Genomic DNA, 17,709 nt, shown 5'->3' on the forward strand with positions numbered 1-17,709 from the left:
GCCATCAGCAGCAATTTTCCTCCCCAGGAATTCAACCTCTGGTGCCATGAAGATGCATGTCGAGTGTTTCAGTCTGAGTCCCACTTTGTCCAGACGATGTAGAACCTCTACCAGATTGTTCAGATGTTCCTTGGAGTCACGACCTGTGATCAGGATGTCATCTTGGAACACGACGGTTTTGGGAATGGACTTCAGTAGACTCTCCATGTTCCTCTGAAATATTGCTGCAGCCGAACGAATTCCAGAAGGGCACCTGTGATAAATAAGCAGTCCTTTATGCGTGTTAATGCATGTAAGTCTCTTCGACGTCTTGACCAGCTCCTGTGTCATGTAGGCCGACATCAAGTCCAGTTTGGTGAACGACTTCCCCCCGGCTAGCATTGCAAACAAGTCATCAGCCTTCGGTAACGGGTACTGATCCTGTTTCGAAACCCTGTTGATCATAGCCTTGTAGTCTCCATAGATTCTGACTGTGCCATCACTTTTCAGCTTAGGAACAATGGGGCTGGCCCATTCATTAAATTGAACGGTTGATATGATCCCTTCACGCTGGAGTTTGTCCAGTTCGATTTTGACCTTCTCCATCATCATATACAGAACTGCCCGAGCTTTATGATGGACGGGTCTTTCATCCGAGTCCACGTGGATCCGTACCTTGGCTCCCGTGAAGCTGCCGATGCCTGGTTCGAACAGCGAGAGGAACTTGCTCAGTACTTGGGCACATGTATCTTTCTCCAACGACAACGCCTTGATGTCGTTCCAATCGCATCTGATTTTTTCAAGCCAGTTCCTGCCGAACAGCGTTGAGCCATTGCCTGGGACAATCCATAGTGGTAACTCGTGAACCGCACCGTCATATGACACTGCCAATCACCGTTAGGAGTTCTTTGTTGTACGTGCGCAACTTGGCATTGACTGGACTCAGCCTGAGCCTCACAGCCTTAGTATCCCACAGCTTGTCGAATGCCCTCTGGCTCATTATCGATTGACTTGCCCCCATGTCCAGTTCCATCGATGCCGGCACCCCATTAAATTTCACGTTGATCATTATCGGTTTGCTCTTAGTTCGGAACGAGTACAGTCCATACACTTACTCCTCTGGTATCTCGGATTGCGTATCCGGATCCACGCTAGTCTGACCACACGGCGTGTCGCAGCACGCTTGCTCATCTGCGGACACTTGTGCTGGAGATGCCCCACTCTCAGACAGTCTTTGCAACTATATTGCTTAAATCGGCACTGCTGGTGCTGGTGATTTCTCCCACAACGCCAACACGGAGAAATCGGATGTATTCCCGCTGGCAGACTTTGGACAGCCACAGGTTTTGCATACGCAGTCGGGTAGGCCCTGCCATGTGCCGCTCTGCTGAACGGTGAATCAATCATATTTACAGTACTTGCCGAGTTTCGATTTTTCACTGATATCTGCTTTAGACTTCTATCCGTGGTCTTGCATGATTGAGCAATCGTGATGGCCCTGTTCAAGTCCAACGTCTCCATCGCCAGTAGTTTACGCAGGATCACCTCGTGGTTGATGCTGATTACAAAGAAGTCCCTCAGCATGTCTGCCAACACAACCCTGAACTTACACGGTCCCGCTAGACATCTCAGGTCGGCAACAAATTCCGCCGCATTCTGGCCCTCTGAGTGAACATGCATGTAAAATCTGTATCTCAAGATGATGATGCCTTCGTCTGGCTTAAGGTGGTCCTGTATCAGTGTACACAATTCTTTATATGTCTTCTCTGTTGGACTCACAGGCAGGAGTGGATTCTTTATCAGACCATAAATTTTTGGACGACAAACCGTGAGGAACACCGCCCGGCGCCGATCTGCGTCGCCGACCTCCTCCATTTTGTTGGTCATGAAGAACTGGCTCAAACGGCTCACAAAGTCTTCCCAATCTTCTCCTTCCACAAATCGCTCCAACAATCCAATTGTGCTCATTTTTGCATGCAAAGGTTCTTGTTGCCTCGTCGCCAAATGTTGTGTATGCAATAACTGTTAGACTGAGTACTGTTTAACTCCAAGAGGTATGACCTTGGCTCTCCTTTATTAAGGCCCAAAGTGACTAATATACAAAATGGCTGGCCTTTTTACTTGATTTGCATACACGTTTGTGCAGCCCAATGGCCTCCAATAGTGATGTCATCTAGTGGCTAGTGATCCCAAAAGTACATACATGACAGGGACATAGTCTCAGAATAAGAGGCCGCCCATTTAAAACTGAGATGAGGAGGAATTTGTTCTCTCAGAGGGTTGTAAATCTATGGAATTCTCTGCCCCAGAGAGCTGTAGAGGCTGGGTCATTGAATATATTTAAGGCGGCGACAGACAGATTTATGAGCGATAAGGGAGTAAAGGGTTATGGGGAGCAGGCAGGGAAGTGGAGCTGAGTCCATGATCAGATCAGCCATGATCTTTTTGAATGGCGGAGCAGGCTCAAGGGGCCAAATGGCCTACTCCTGCTCATATTTCTTAAGTTATTATGTTCTGGGTACCACACCGAGGAAGGATGCATTGGTCTTGGAGGGAGTGCAGCGTAGGTTCACCAGAATGATACCCGGACTTCAAGGGTTAAGTTTTGAGGAGAGTTTACACAAGATAGGGTAGTGTTCCCTAGAATTTAGAAGGTTAAGGGGTGATCTGATCGAAGTTTTCAACATATTAAGGGGAACAGATAGGGTAGCGAGAAACTATTTCCGCTGGTTGGAGATTCTGGGATGAGAGACCAGAGTCTAAAAATTAGAACCAGACATTTCAGGAGTGAAATTAGGAAACAATTCTATACACAAAGGGTGGTAGAAGTTTGGAACCCTTCTGCAAACGGCAATTGATGCAAGATCAATTGTTAATTTTAAATCGGAGAGTGATAGCTTTCTGTTAACCAAAAGTATTAAAGGATATGGGCCAAAGGCGGGTATATGGAGTTAGGTCACAGATCAGCCATAATCTCATCAAATGGCGGAGCAGGCGCGAGGGGCTGAATGGCCTACTCCTGTTCCGATGTTCCCACCATCATCAACCTCCCAAAAATCTAGAAGTGCTTCCTTTTTAGAGGAGCACAAGTAATAAAACCTAAATCATGCAAAAAGAAAGGCAATTTAATAAATTAAACTCATATTATTTCCAGCATCGAATGGTACTTATCACAGACTCGAGGTATGCAACACTGCTATAAAACTCCCTCAGCCTCTCTGGGGGAGGGGGCGGGGCCACAGTGGTTGTGACGTCACCCTGTGACGGAATGTGAAACCTCTCAGAGCCAACATATCCAAATAGAAGGCGCGGGCGACAACCGAAAACAAACTAAATACGCGACCACCTTCCTTTTCTTTGTCTCATTCTCAATCATTTTCTTTTCCGTGTTTGTTGCTGTTGTATTTAAAAAAAACACAGTTGATACAAATGAACTTTTGAATAATTGGCGCAGGCGCATCAAGCATTCTTTCTTCTCCTCCCACCCCCGCCCCGGTCGGAAAAAAAGGAAAGCGAGCAGGCGAGAGCGAGACAGAAATTGCATCCAATCAGAGCGGGCGGAGGCTCGGGGAGCGGCGCGGGCCTTTTCCAAATAAACCGTCGGCACGGGCTGCAGCGCGAGCGGCGCGGTCGTGGTGCCGGTCCCTGTGCTCGCGGGGCTGGCAGAGAGGTGGGGAGAGGAGGGAACCACACTCGGCCGGGAACTGATGCAGCCGGCCGGCCTTCCGGGGGGGAAGTTGAGGCCGTGATCGGTACTTATTGTTAAAGTGGGCTGCTGGCTGGCTGCTGTCTATTTCTTTTCAAAAAAAACATGTCGGCGGCGGCGCTTGGGCCGTTGGTTTCAGTGGCGGAGCTAAGATGGTGGCCGGCCTGGTGCCCTGCCTCCGGTGCCCGCGGCTAAAGAGAGCGAGCGAGAGAGAGAGAGAGAGTGAGTGAGAGGCGGCGCCCGGCCGGGAGAGGATGGTGACCCTATCGCGGCGGGAGCCTTCCTAGATGATCGTAGCGGCCTGGATCGTATTCCACGCCACTCGGAGCCTGGTGCGAGGGTTAGTGCTTTCCACAGAGCCGCTCGGCGCTGCGGCTAACGCCAGCGGCCGGATGGGCAACAGCTGCGTGTGTCGGGAGGACAGCGACGTCGACGAGCACCCGGCGCCCCCGGGCGAGCTCGGGCAAGCCGAGCGTCCCCACCCGCCCCCCGCTTCGTCGTCGTCCTCTTCATCGTCGCATCACCATCACCACCACCATCACCATCCCCTGCATCACCATCACAACAACGCGGAGGGCGAACCGAGGAGCCGCTCGAGGGACCCGGTGAGGCCGCCCAGGAGGGGACGGGGCCCCCACGAACCTCGCAGGAAGAAGCAGAACGTGGACGGCCTGGTGCTGGATACGCTGGCTGTCATACGCACACTGGTGGACAAGTAAGTGGCACTTCTCGACCGCCAATTCTGGCCTCCCTCCCACAGTCGGTTCACAGACCTGCCGCAACCGATCTTTCACTGGCCCGTTTTCTCCCCTCATCCTGCACCACGGGGAGAGTCTGGAGCCCCACCAAGATGCACGTTGGTTCGGCAAAAATGCATAAAGTTCAACCACTTCGGTTCGAATTCCGAGAGCGGTCTGAGCCCCGTCAGAAGTTGCTCACATTTCATTCGTGTTCAAACTTCACAATCACTTGAGTATCACCTTTTTTCAGGGTCAAGTTGGCCGTGTGTATCAGCGATCCTCTAGCCAGATTTGCAATGTGTCTTTATTTTCGGGTTTTAAAACCAATATTGTGGCCTGTCAGTCGTAATACACAGTTGTTACCCAAAACCTTTACAGTGGGCTAATGTGGCAGTGTTTCATGTTGAGGAAACTGCGTGAAAGAATAACTGAAGATATCCAAACAATTCTGTGAGGTAGACGGTGATGGTTTTCGATTTCCTTGAAATTGCTACATCGGAGCTGTAATGGTTATGATTCATAACTGCTGAGTTAAGTAGGTGGCCCCACCCAACAGGTTGTAATATATTCACGAAATTCACGTCTCGGGTCTGATCAAGCTGATCAACTGTGTTGGTACTCTGTTCTCCATTAACAATTTGAGTCATAACAGAAGGCCGGTTAGTGACGAGGAAATTAAAGCAAATTGTAAACATATCTAAATTATAGGGCTTCACAGTTTAGTGATGCTATGGCACTTTATTGGTCTGCTGTAAATTTGTATCTGTGTAGTTGTAGTGTAAATTTAATTGTATTTTATATGTTCCTTCAATTGCAGATTTATAAAGTGCTGTATCATACAATTTCTTTTCTTGGAAGCTGTTTTAGCCAAGTTACCTAGTTATCCAGTTTCTGGTTATTGTGTGGTCGTGTGCTGATGAGACAGATCAAATAAAGAATTTAGGAGGAATTTCTATGAGGTAGTGAGAATGTGGAACTTGCTGTTGCATGGAATGGTTGGAGTCGATAGTATTGACCTATTTAAGGAGAGACTTGATGCATACATGAAGACAGAAATAGAGGGATATGGGGGCAGGGTGGAAAGAGGTAATTCATAGTTGGAGGAGGCTGTCTGGTGTAGAGGCACAGGCATAGGCCAGTTGTGCTGAATGGCCTGTTTCTCGTCTCTAGATTCTATGTAATGTATGACTTTGCTGTGCTGTAAAATGTATTTATACAGGTCAACTTTGTCTGAAGCAGATTCCACAAGGTGTGATGCATCTTGGCTATAGTGAGCACATGGAAGTGTTTATGATGTCATGCAGACATCATTAAAATGTATATTTATAATATGTTAAAATGTAATTTTGGAAGATGTGTACATATGCATGGGTTGTAAATGTGATATAACACAAGAAGCTAGTGACTTTTTGAAAAGTTAAATGTGACATTTTACTTCACGTTTATAGAATACCTCAAATATCTTTGTGCTTTACAAAGTGAAATGACTTGCATAGTATTGACAGCACAAACAGGCCATTTGGCCCAACAGCTCCATACCTGTGTTTATGCTCCACATAAACCTCCTCCCACTCATCATCTAACATCATCAACATATCCCTCTATTCCATTCTCCCTTGTGTTTATTTAACTTTCTTTAATTGTATTTATACTATTCACTTTAACTACTCCTTGTGGTAGCAAGTTCCAAATTCTCACCACTCTTTGGGTAAAGAAGTTTCTTCTGAATTCCCTATTGGATTTATTAGTGACTATCTTATATTTATGGCCCTTCATTCTGGTCCCCTCAAATGGCTACATCTTTTGTCTACCCAATCAAACCTTTTCAAAATAAAAACTTTATCAGATAGTCACCCCTCAGTTTTGTTCTTTTCTGTCCTGATGGGTACAACTTCTTGGTTCTGGTGCCATCCTAATTAATTGTTTTGGCACTTTCTCCAGTGCATCTTTTTAAAAAAAAAAATATGGAGTACTGTGAACAGTTCTGGTCTCCAAGTGCGGTATAACCAAGGTTCTATACAAGTTTAACATAACTTCTCTGCTTTTCAATTCTTTCCCTCCAGAAATGAGCCCCAGTGTTCTGTTTGCTTTTTTAATGGACTTATTAACCTGTGGCCCTACTTAGTGAATTGTGTATCTGTACCCCCCAGATTCTTCTGCTCCTCTACCCCATTTTAACACATTTTCCAAGGAGTATGTAGCCTCCTTATTCTTTGTACCATCATATACCTCTTCACACCTGTCTATATTGAAGTTTATTTGTCAATTACATGACCATTCCGCAAGTTTATAAATGCCTTGTATTTTGTCTCGGCCTTCTGAATTAACTATAAACCCCCACCACCCCCTCAATTTTGTGTCATCTGCAAATGTGGAAATTGTACTTAATGAATTTGGACCCAGGAATCTTAAGTAAATGGTGAACAACAGTGGTTCAGCACTGATACCTGTGGAGCACCACTTCCCACCTTATGCCAATCTGAGTAATTACCGTTAACCCCTACTCTCTCTCTCCTGTTTCGTAACCAGCTTGTTATCTATCCATTCTACGACTTGTCCACTGACTCCGCATTGGTCATGGGTCTGCTATTGAAGGCCTTTAGAAAATCCAAATATTTGTCTACTGCATTACCCATGTCTACTCCTTTCTTGTTATTTCTTCAAAGAATTCAATAAGGTTTTCAAGCATGACCTCCCCTTTTGAAATCCACGCTGACAATTTTCAGTTTCTATATGTTTTATTATTGCATCTTTGAGTAAGCAAATGTGGCAGTAAAGATAAAAGCAGCTCATGGATGAATGATTTAAGAACATAAATAGGAGCAGGAGTAGGCCACCTGGCCCCTCGAGCCTGCTGTGCCATTTAATAAGACCATGGCTGATCTGATCATGGACTCAGCTCCACTTCCCTGCCCGCTCCCCATAATCCTTTATCGCTCAAAAATCTGTCTATCGCCACCTTAAATATATTCAATGACCCAGCTTCCACAGCGCTCTGGGGCAGAGAATTCCATAGATTTACAGCCCTCCGAGAGAAGAAATTCCTCCTCATCTCCGTTTTAAATGGGCGGCTCCTTATTCTGAGCCTCTGTCCAAGTTTTAGTTTCCCCTGAGTGGAAATATCCTTTCTGTATCTACCTTGTCGAGCCCCCTCATTCTTATGCTTCAATAAGATCACCACTTGTTCTTCTGAACTCCAATGTGTCTAGGCCCAACCTATCTTCATAAGTCAACCCCCTCATCTCCTGAATCAACCTAGTGAACCTTCTCTGAACAGCCTCCAATACAAGTATATCCTTCCTTAAATACGGAGACCAAAACTGTATGCAGTACTCCAGGTGTGCCCTCACTATTACCCTGTACAGTTGTAGCAGGACTTTAAACTCTCTCCCCCTTGCAATAAAGGCCAACATTCCATTTGCCTTCCTGATTACTTGCTGTACCTGCATACTAACTTTTTGTGTTTTATGCACAAGGACCCCCAGGTCCCTTTGTGATGCAGCACTTTGCAATTTTTCTCCATTTAAATTATAATTAGCTTTTCTATTTTTTTCTGCCAAAGTGGATAACCTCACATTTTCCCACATTATACTCCATCTGCCAAATTTTTGCCCACTCACTTAGCCTGTCTATATACCTTTGTACATTTTTTTGTGACCTTCTCACAATTTGCTTTCCCACCCATCTTTGTATCATCAGCAAACTTGGCTACGTTACACTTGGTCCCTTCATCCAAGTCATTAATATAGATTGTAAATAGTTGAGGCCCCAGCACCGATCCCTGCGGCACCCCACTAGTCGCACTTTGCCAACCGGAAAATGACCCATTTATCCCAACACTGTTTTCTGTTAGTTAGCCAATCCTCTATCCGTGCTGAGATATCACCCCCAACCCTGTGAGCTCTTATCTTGTGCAGTAACCTTTTATGTGGCACCTTATCGAATGCCTTCTGGAAATCCAAATACACATTCACTGGTTCCCCCTTATCCACCCTGCTCGTTACATCCTCAAAGAACTCCAGCAAATTTGTCAAAAATGATTTCCCTTTCATAAAACCATGCTGACTCTGCTTGTTTGAATTATGCTATTCCAAATGCCCTGCTACTGCTTCCTTAATAATGGACTCTAGCATTTTCCCAACAACCGAAGTTGGGCTAAGTTGTCTATAGTTTCCTGCTTTTTGTCTACCTCCTTTTTAAAATAGGGGTGTTACATTTGCAGTTTTCCAATTCGCTGGGACCACCCCAGAATCCAGGGAATGTTGCAAGATTACAACCAATGAATCCACTATCTCTGCAGCCACTTCTTTGAAGACCCAAGGATGCAATCCATCAGGTCCAGGGGATTTGTCCGCCTTTAGTCCCATTGATTTACCAAGTACTACTTCTTTAGTGATAGTGATTGTATTAATATCCTCCCTCTCTATAGCCCCTTGCTTATCAACAATTGGGATGTTTTTAGTGTCTTCTACTGTGAAGACCGATACAAAATATTTTTTCAATGTCTCTGCCATTTCCCTGTTCTCCATTATTAATTCCCCAGGCTCATCCTCGAGGGGACCAACAATTACTTTAGTCACTCTTCCTTTTTGTATACCTGCAGAAACTCTTACTATCTGTTTTTATATTTCGTGCGAGTTTACTTTCATAATAAATCTTCCCTCTCTTTATCATGTTTTTAGTCATTCTTTGCTGACTTTTAAGTTTCCCAATCTCTGGCCTCCCACTAGTCTTAGCCACATTGTATGCCGTTTTCAATTTGATATCATCCCTTAGTTAGCCACGGATGGTTATCCCTTCTCATTAGTCTTTCCTTCTCATTGGGATATATTTTTGTTGTGAGTTATGAAATATCTCCTTAAATGTCTGCCACTGCTCATCAACTGTCCCATACTTTTGTCTATTTTCCCAGTCTACTTTAGCCAACTCTGCCCTCATACCTTTGTAGTCTCCTTTTATTTAAGCTTACGACACTGGTTTGAGAACCAACTTTCTCACCCTCCAACAAGTTTGAAATTCAACTATTTTATGGTCACTCATTCCTAGAGGATCCTTTATTAAGAGATCGATTTATTAATCCTGTCTCATTACACAGTACCAGATCAAAGATAGCCAATTTCCTGGTTGATTCCGCAACGTACTGTTCAAGGAAACTATCCCGGATACACTCATGAACTCTTCCTTTGTTCAATCAATGTGAAAAAATCGTCCATGATTATTGCCGTTCCTTTATTGCAAACCTTCGTTATTTCTTGATTTATACTCTGTTCAACAGTGTAGCTACTGTTAAGGGGCCTATAGACGATGCCCACCAGTGACTTTTTCCCCTTATTATTCCTCATCTCCACCCAAACTGAGTCAACATCTTGATTCTCTGAGCCAATATCATTTCTCACTACTGCACTGATCTCATCCTTTATTAACAGTGCTACCCCATCTCCTTTTCCTTTTCTGTCTGTCCTTCTGAATTGTCAAATATCCCTGAATATTTAGTTCCCAGTCCTGGTCACCTTGCAACTATGTCTCTGTAATGGCTATCAGATCATACCCGTTTGTATCTATTTGTGCTGTCAACTCATCTATTTTGTTCCGAATGCTACGTGCATTCATCTGCTCTTGGCTGAGGGAAGAATACTTATCAGGATGCAATGCCAGGAAATCTTTCTGTTCTTCAAATAATGATATGGCATCTTTGTCACCTGAAACATAGAAATGAGCAGATGGGATCCACATTTAATGTTTCAGTTGAAAGGATGACTCCTACAATGCAGCATTTGTTCATTGATGCAGTGGCAGCTCTGATGTGCCCTGATTATTTTATCCACTCCAGGGGCTTTGAGTATATAAATCACGACTGACACGCCTGTGCTGTGCTGAGGGAGTGCTGCACTGTTGGAGGTTTGTATTTCGGATGAGACATTAAACCTGCTCTCTCAGGTGGATGTAAAAGATCCCATGGCACTATTTGAAGACAAGCAGGGGACTTATCCCTGGTGTCCTGGTCAATATTTATCCCTCAATCAACATAACAAAAGCAAATTATCTGGTTGTTATCACATTGCTGTTTGTTGGAGCTTGCTGTGTGCAAATTAGCTGCTGCGTTTCCCACATTGCAGCAGTGACTACACTCCAAAAGTACTTCCTTGGCTGCAAAGTCGTTTGAGACGTCTGGTGGTCGTAAAAGGCGCTATATAAATGTGTCTTTTCTCAATAGAAATAAGGCTTGGTGTCACTCGAACTACTTTTGAGGCCATTTTCCATATGTAAGCCCAGGCAGTGAGTGTCAGTAGATTATTCAACTGTCGAACCCTTGCCTAACTGGGCATCCATACACACTTTATAGCGGCGTAGTTGAAGAGTGATGAGAATTAGAAAGCCCAACTGACTTCTCTACCTCTGGGAGGCATGAAGACGAGCTGTAGCTTTATTTTTTTAAACTTATTTTGTGTTTGGCATAGATGTGATTGTCTCTTGCAGTTGGAAATCAAACATTTTGGGCAAGAATCTCTCATGATGGACTAACAGTTTAATTTGGGAGACACTGTCCATTCTCAATTTTTAAGTGTAGATTCTTGCTCAATAGAATCCTGGAACTGATCTTCCAAAAAAACTTAAATCTACAAAATGAGTTCTGAGAATTCAACTGCTATTTTACCAATGAGGATTTTGAATTATTGCCACCAGTTTCAACGCAACTTTTCTTGCAGATTAATATATAAAGCAGTGTATCTTTTCTCTGGAAACATGTCACAATTGTCTTTGCATATTTATCTTGCAATAAAAAAGTTGCAGTGATATAGGAGAGAAATTAAATTGAATGCAAGTGCTATTTAAAAAAAAAAAAAAAAAAAAATTCTGTTGCCAGAATAAAATGGTAAATCAGACTGTACTTGGCAGTTTGTTTTTTGCTTTATTGCAGCAATACTGCAAGTGAGGATCCATTCACAACATTTATGCCTTGTAATCTCCAAATTAAAAGTTTGCAGAAAATAATTTTTGCACACGAAGTATTTTGAAACTTGTGATGGGTATTTTGCACCTGTTAGTCGAGTAATATTTTGATCGATTCAGAAAAATATTACTTAACCAGCAGGTGTAGAATACCCGTGAGACATTATTGTGCACACTTGTCTTTTTTATAATATGTGAAGTACTGTGTTGTATGAAAAGTACCTGTATGAGATCCTCAGTTGAGTTTAACCACAAACTATTCATCTTTGTTACAGTACAGTCTCATGGAGTGTTATTATTAGAAATGTATATTTACCAATAGTGGCATTGAGTGAAACCATCTTCGTGGATAAATTTGGTGCCTCCAGCACACTTGCTGTTGGAGGAAACCTTTCAAAGTCAACTGGGAATTGGGTTTGTAATCTCTCATGGGGAGGAATGTTTGAGGATGCTGATTTGAATTTTTTTTGGTGGCATAATTAGGCGAAAGTGGATACGATTGCAACAAAGTCAAATTCTTATAAATTTGGTCATAGTAGTTGTTGGTGCAAAAAAAAACGAAGGAAATTGTGATACCTTTTTATGGAATAGGAAATTGATCTTTCAATTCAAGTGGTTCTTTTATTGGGTCAGCTGAGTAACATACAATATTAGGTTTATTGTATTTACTGTACTGCATGCTTGCTCAAAACTGGGGCACGCTACAGATGGCAGTAAAAGATGTTCAATGGATTTCTGTAAATTCACTACATTTGAAGGTTCAATGGATTTCTGTAAATTCACTACATTTGAAGGTTTGAACAGTTTTAGCAGAATTCAAATATTTGCTTTTGAGAACCAATTAAATCATTTGTCTATTCAGCATCTTGAAAATTGGACTGGTACTATGCTTATTAATATACCAATATTTGTGCTTCATTTCTGGCACATTAACATATCTACAAAGTCAGAAGTGGGGATGTTGGCTAATGATTGCACAGTCAGTTCTATTTGCAGTTCCTCAGATAATGAAGCAGTTCGTGCCAATGTGCAGCAAGACCTGGACAAATAGCCAGACAGTGACCATTTCCAACAAGAGCAAGTCTAAACATCTTCCCATGACATTCAGTGGCAATATTATCGTTTGTAAGTGGTTTCCCTTGGGTGTTTTCGATGCACACCTACGTTAAAATAGTTCTAGACCTGAGGGTGATTACTGTACTGAACAGATGAATGAGTCATGAACAAATACCCCGGTCTCAACTGGCAATGCTTTATTCAAGTTAAAACACACCTGCACCCAGTAAGAACACACCCTGGTAGTCTAATACAAACAAACTCTGGCCTGTCGCGAACCTCTCCCTTAACACCCTTACTAAGATTTTGGTTGGGAGTACCCACGACACCCCTTCAGACCATGGCTGTGATCTTAAAATTGCCTGGGCAGAGATGATGCTCATCAATTCGTTGGTTTACTCGCTGCTTCTGGTGAAAACGTGTCTCTTCTGGTTTCTTCTCTCCGTCCCACGCGGAGTGCTCGGTTTTTGTCGAGGCGAAGCAGCGACAGCGAGAGAGAGAGATCTGTGGCCACATGGTCCCTTTTTTTGGCGAAGTCTGTTTGCCTTTTCTGGCCCAATAAAGTTTATCTTTGTTCTGAAGCTTCCTGTTTGTGTGGGTATTCCACTGATGGCTGGTGTTGGGTTTCACTTCCAACCGGTCTGGGTCTTAATGGCTTTCTATTGTTTTGGTATTCCTGCCTCTCTCTGGGTTATCTGATCAGGTAATGGCTTGCTGACTGATCAGTTCATCTGATCTAACTCTGACGAGTTCACATTGCTTAACAATGGACCCTCCATTTCAAGTCCAACATGGAAAAGTACCTGGGTCCCTCCCACAAACAGGCTTCCAGTTTTTTCTGCAGTGAGAAAATATTAAAATGCAATGTCCAGATAATATCCACTTAATCCTTGGGGACCCGATGACGACACGTTGAATCCCCCACTATCAACATCCTGGGGTCACCATTGACCAGAAACTTAACTGGACCAGCCACATGAATACTGTGGCTACAAGAGCGGGTCAGAGGTTGGGTATTCTGCAGTGAGTGACTTGCCTCCCGTCTCCCCGAAGCCTTTCCGGAATACTCTCCACTTGCCTGGATGAATGCAACTCGAGCTCGCCACCATTCAGGACAAAGCAACCCATTTGATTGGCACCACAACTACCACCTTAAACATTCACTCCCTCCATCACCGGTGCAATGTGTGTGCCATCTCCAAGATGCACTGCAGCAACTAACCAAGGCTTCTTCGATAGCACCCCCCAAACCTGCAACTTTTACCATGTAGGACAAGGGCAGCAGGTACATGGAGGGGGGGGGAACCACCACCACCTGCAAGTTCGCCACAAAGTCACATCATCCTGACTTGGATATATGTTGGCTTCCCTGGGTTTGTATGGAGTGTGTATGGACCAGGGAAGACAACGTAAAAGCCGTTTTTTTGACGCGCATGTGCCAAACAACAGCTTTTCCAATCTGTCAAGTTTCTGGCTTGACAGATCGCACGCATCTCGGCAGAAAGAACATTTGCACGGCAAAGATTGTGCTATTTGCCCATCTCTTGCCCTGCGAATGTCCTTAAAACGCTTGTGCCTGGGAAAAACAGGCGCAAAGCCTACTTTTACAAGCGTCAGAGTTTTTAAACCCTGCCCGCTCGGGTAATTTTATTTTAAACCATAATTAAAACTTTTTTAAAATCTGCATTTTTTTTTTCCAAAAACATTTCTATAATGTATTTGAGGTAATTTAAATTTTTTTTAATGTAGTATTTGGGGGTGTCTCTCATTTATAATAAGAGTTTCCGACTTACACAAAACTCCTATTACGGGTGCATTGTCGCTGGTCCGGAGTCCAAAACTCCGGATTTATCGGTGGCGGGATCGTACGGAATCTTTAAAATGTTCCGGAATCCGAACCTGCCGACCTTGGGGTCCTGCCGCTGCTCAGCCTCAGGCCTCAGCCTGCTCGCTGCCGCTGTCCTTGCCTCTGGACCTCCTCACCGGCCCGCCCGAACACCTCCTCAGTCACTGGCCCCGCCCAAAGAGCTTCACCACAGTGGGGCCGGCAGCCCGAAGAGCTCTTTGACGGGAATCCCCCTCCCCCTTTCTGACGTTCCGAAATCCAGAAATATTGAACCTGGGCTCGGGTGTTTCCGGATTGGTGACGTCAAAGACGATCGGAAGCCTGGAATCTGGAACGGCCTCGGTCCCGAGGGTTCCGGATTCTCAACACTGCACCTGCACTATGAATGAGAAAATACTTTACCATGATTGGGTGTCCAGACCCACATGACTCCTACGGACGTCCCAATGTCAACGCGCTCCGTTGTGCAAGAAAAGACCTGGTGTCCGGAATCTCTGAGGAGCGTTCCATCAAAAGGAAAGTGCACATCTTTTCTCCTATTTTTCGTGGGAATGCCTGTAGTAAGAAGAGACCGAGATTTTAGGCCCATTGTTCCTTCACCTTCACTGGGTCAAAATCCTGGAATTCCCGACAGCACTGTGGGAGTGCCTTCACCACACACTAGCGGTTCAAGAAGGTTCACCACCACCTTCTCAAGGGCAATTAGGGATGGGCAATAAATGCTGGCCTTGAGGAAACACCATAGGGCTACCAATATGCATGTTGTTGGGTTGAATAAATGTGTTTTTTTTCCTAATGAAAGAATTTTAAATGTGCATAAACGGCCTTATTTCAAGTTTCCAGTGTAGAGAATTTGCAAAAATGCAGTGGACAGCATCTACTGTCCTTTTTGTTGGATAACTCAGTTCTGAGGCACCAGTAGTAGTTAACAAAACTGAGGTAGTTTTATTACAGCCTCAGCTACTCTGCTGCTGAAACCCTCACCCATGCCTTTATTACCTCTGGACTTAACTATTCCAATGCAATCCTGACCGGCCTCCCATTTTCCACACTCCATAAATTTCAGATCATTCAAAAGTCTGCTGCCTGTGCCCTAACTTGCACCAAGTCCCATTCACCCATCGGTCCTATGCTTGCTGACCTACATTGACTCCTGGTTATGCAAAGCCTCGATTTGATTTTATTTTTTAAAAATTCTCATTCTTGTTTGAAATTCCCTGCATGACCTTGCCCCTCCCTATCTATCTCTAACCTCCTCTAGCCCTGCAACCCTCCGATATCTGTGCTCTGTCAATTCTGGTCTCCTTGCGCATGCCTGATTTTAATCGTTCCACCATTTGTGGCTGTGCCTTCAACTGCCAAGACCCTAAGCTTTGGAATTCCCTCTCTCTCTCCTCTTTTTCCCCCATCTTAAAACACACCTCTTTGACCAAGCTTTTGGTCATCTGCCCTAATTTCTCCTTATCTGGCTTGATGTCAAAATTTGTTTGATAACACTGCTGTGAAACACCTAGCAGCGTTTTACTACATTGAAGGCGCTATGTAAAATACAAGTTATAATAATGTAGCCCTGTACATCTACATAAGATATACAACACAGGAACAGGCCATCCGGTCCATTCCGGCGTTTATAATCCACTTGCGCCTCCTCCTGTTTTTTCTCATCTAAATCTACTCAGCATAACCCTCTATTCCCTTCTTCCTCATATGCTTGTCTAAACTCCCCTTAAATGCATCTATACTATTTTTCTCAACTACTCCCTGTGGTAATGAGTTTCACATTCTCACCACTCTTTGGGTAAAAAGTTTCTTCCGAATTCCCTATTGGATTTCTTGGTGACTGTTGTATATTGATGGCCTCCAGTTGTGCTCTTCCCCACAAGTGGAAACATGCTCTCTCTGTTCACTCTTTCATAATTATAAAGACCTCTATTAGATCATCCCTCAGTCTTTTTTTCCAAGAGAAAAGAGATCCAGCCTGTTAATCCTTTCCTGATATACCCTCGCATTTCTGGTATCATCCTTGTAAATCTTCACTCCTTCACTGCACCCTCTCCTATACCCTTTTTATAATATGGCGACCAGAACTGTAAGTAGTACTCTGTGGTCTAACCAAGGATTGATGCAGGCTTAGCATAACTTCCTTACTTTTTCATTCTATACCTCGAAATAAACCCGAGTGCTTGGTTTACTTTTTTATGGCCTTGCTAACCTGTGCCGCAACTTAGTGATTTGTGCATTTGTATTCCGAAATCCCTTTGCTGCTCTACCCCATTTAGACTCGCACCCTCCAAGTGATGTGACCTCCCTATTCTACCTACTAAAATGTAATACCTCACATTTCCCTGTCCTGAACTTCATTTCCCAATTATTATATGCCCATTCTGCAACTTTATTAATGTCCTCCTGTAATTTGTTGCAATCATCCTCAGTATTGACTTGTCCCTAATTTGGTGTCATCTGCAAATTTTGAAATTGTGTTTTTGATTCCAAAATCTAAATTGTTAATAGAAATTATCAACAACAGTGGTCCCAGCACTGATCCTTGTGGAACACCAGAACCCACCTTCTGCCACTGTGAATAGCTACCTTTTACCCCTACTTTCTGCTTTCTATCTTGAAGCCAGCTAGCTATCCATTCTGTTACATGTCCCTTGACTCCTCATTCTCTGACCTTGTTCATCAGTCTATTATGGGGTACCTTATTGAAGGCCTTTTTGAAAATCTAGATAAATTACATCCACTGCATTACCATTATCTACTCTTCAGAAAATTCAAAGACGTGTGTGTATATGTGTATATATATATATTTATTTATATATATGCCAGTCCTTTTTCCAATGAATTATTAAATGTGTAGGGATGCCTCTGCTATCTCTTCCCTAGATTCTTTAAAAAATGCATGGATGCAATTCATCAAGACCAGGTGTTTTATCATCTTTCAGTTTGATTAGTTTATTTAATATGTCCCCTCTTTTTTATTTTATTTTAAGTGTAATCTGCTCAACCAGTGTCATGTCCACTTGTTCTATTTCCCTGATTTAATACGGAAGCAAAATAATTATTTAATATCTCTCTTCTATCGTTTGTAGGCAGTCCCTCTGAGTAGAGGATGACTTGCTTCCACACTAAAAATGAGTTCTCGGGTGACTGAAGAGTCCAATGCGGGACCAACAGTCTGTCACAGGTGGGGCAGATGGTGGTTGAAGGAACGGGTGGGTAGGGTGCCTGGGTTGCCGTGGCTCTTCCCGCTGTCGATGCTTGGCTTCAGCTTGCTCTCGGTGAAGTGACTGTGTTCAGGGTCTTCCCGAATGCTTCTCCTCCACTTTGAGTAGTGGTCTTGGGCCAGGGATTCCCAGGTGTCAGTGGGGATGTTGCACTTTTTTTCAAGGAGGCTTTGGGGGGGTCCTTGAAGTGTTTCCTCTGCCCAC

At 43.8% G+C, this 17,709-nt stretch overlaps 1 protein-coding gene across 1 annotated transcript in view; it reads left to right on the top strand.

Annotated features, from left to right (window-relative positions):
- The first annotated feature begins 3,389 nt into the window (after positions 1-3,389).
- rspry1 (ring finger and SPRY domain containing 1) overlaps positions 3,390-17,709 on the top strand; it is a 102,092-nt gene continuing 87,772 nt past the window's right edge. Inside the window, exon 1 of the mRNA XM_070897912.1 lies at positions 3,390-4,400. Coding sequence (XP_070754013.1) covers positions 3,973-4,400 — 428 coding nt within the window. The 5' untranslated portion in view covers positions 3,390-3,972. The remainder of the gene's footprint in view (positions 4,401-17,709) is intronic.

Source organism: Pristiophorus japonicus, chromosome 13 (assembly GCF_044704955.1).
Source record: "Pristiophorus japonicus isolate sPriJap1 chromosome 13, sPriJap1.hap1, whole genome shotgun sequence".
Taxonomy (NCBI): domain Eukaryota; kingdom Metazoa; phylum Chordata; class Chondrichthyes; family Pristiophoridae; genus Pristiophorus; species Pristiophorus japonicus.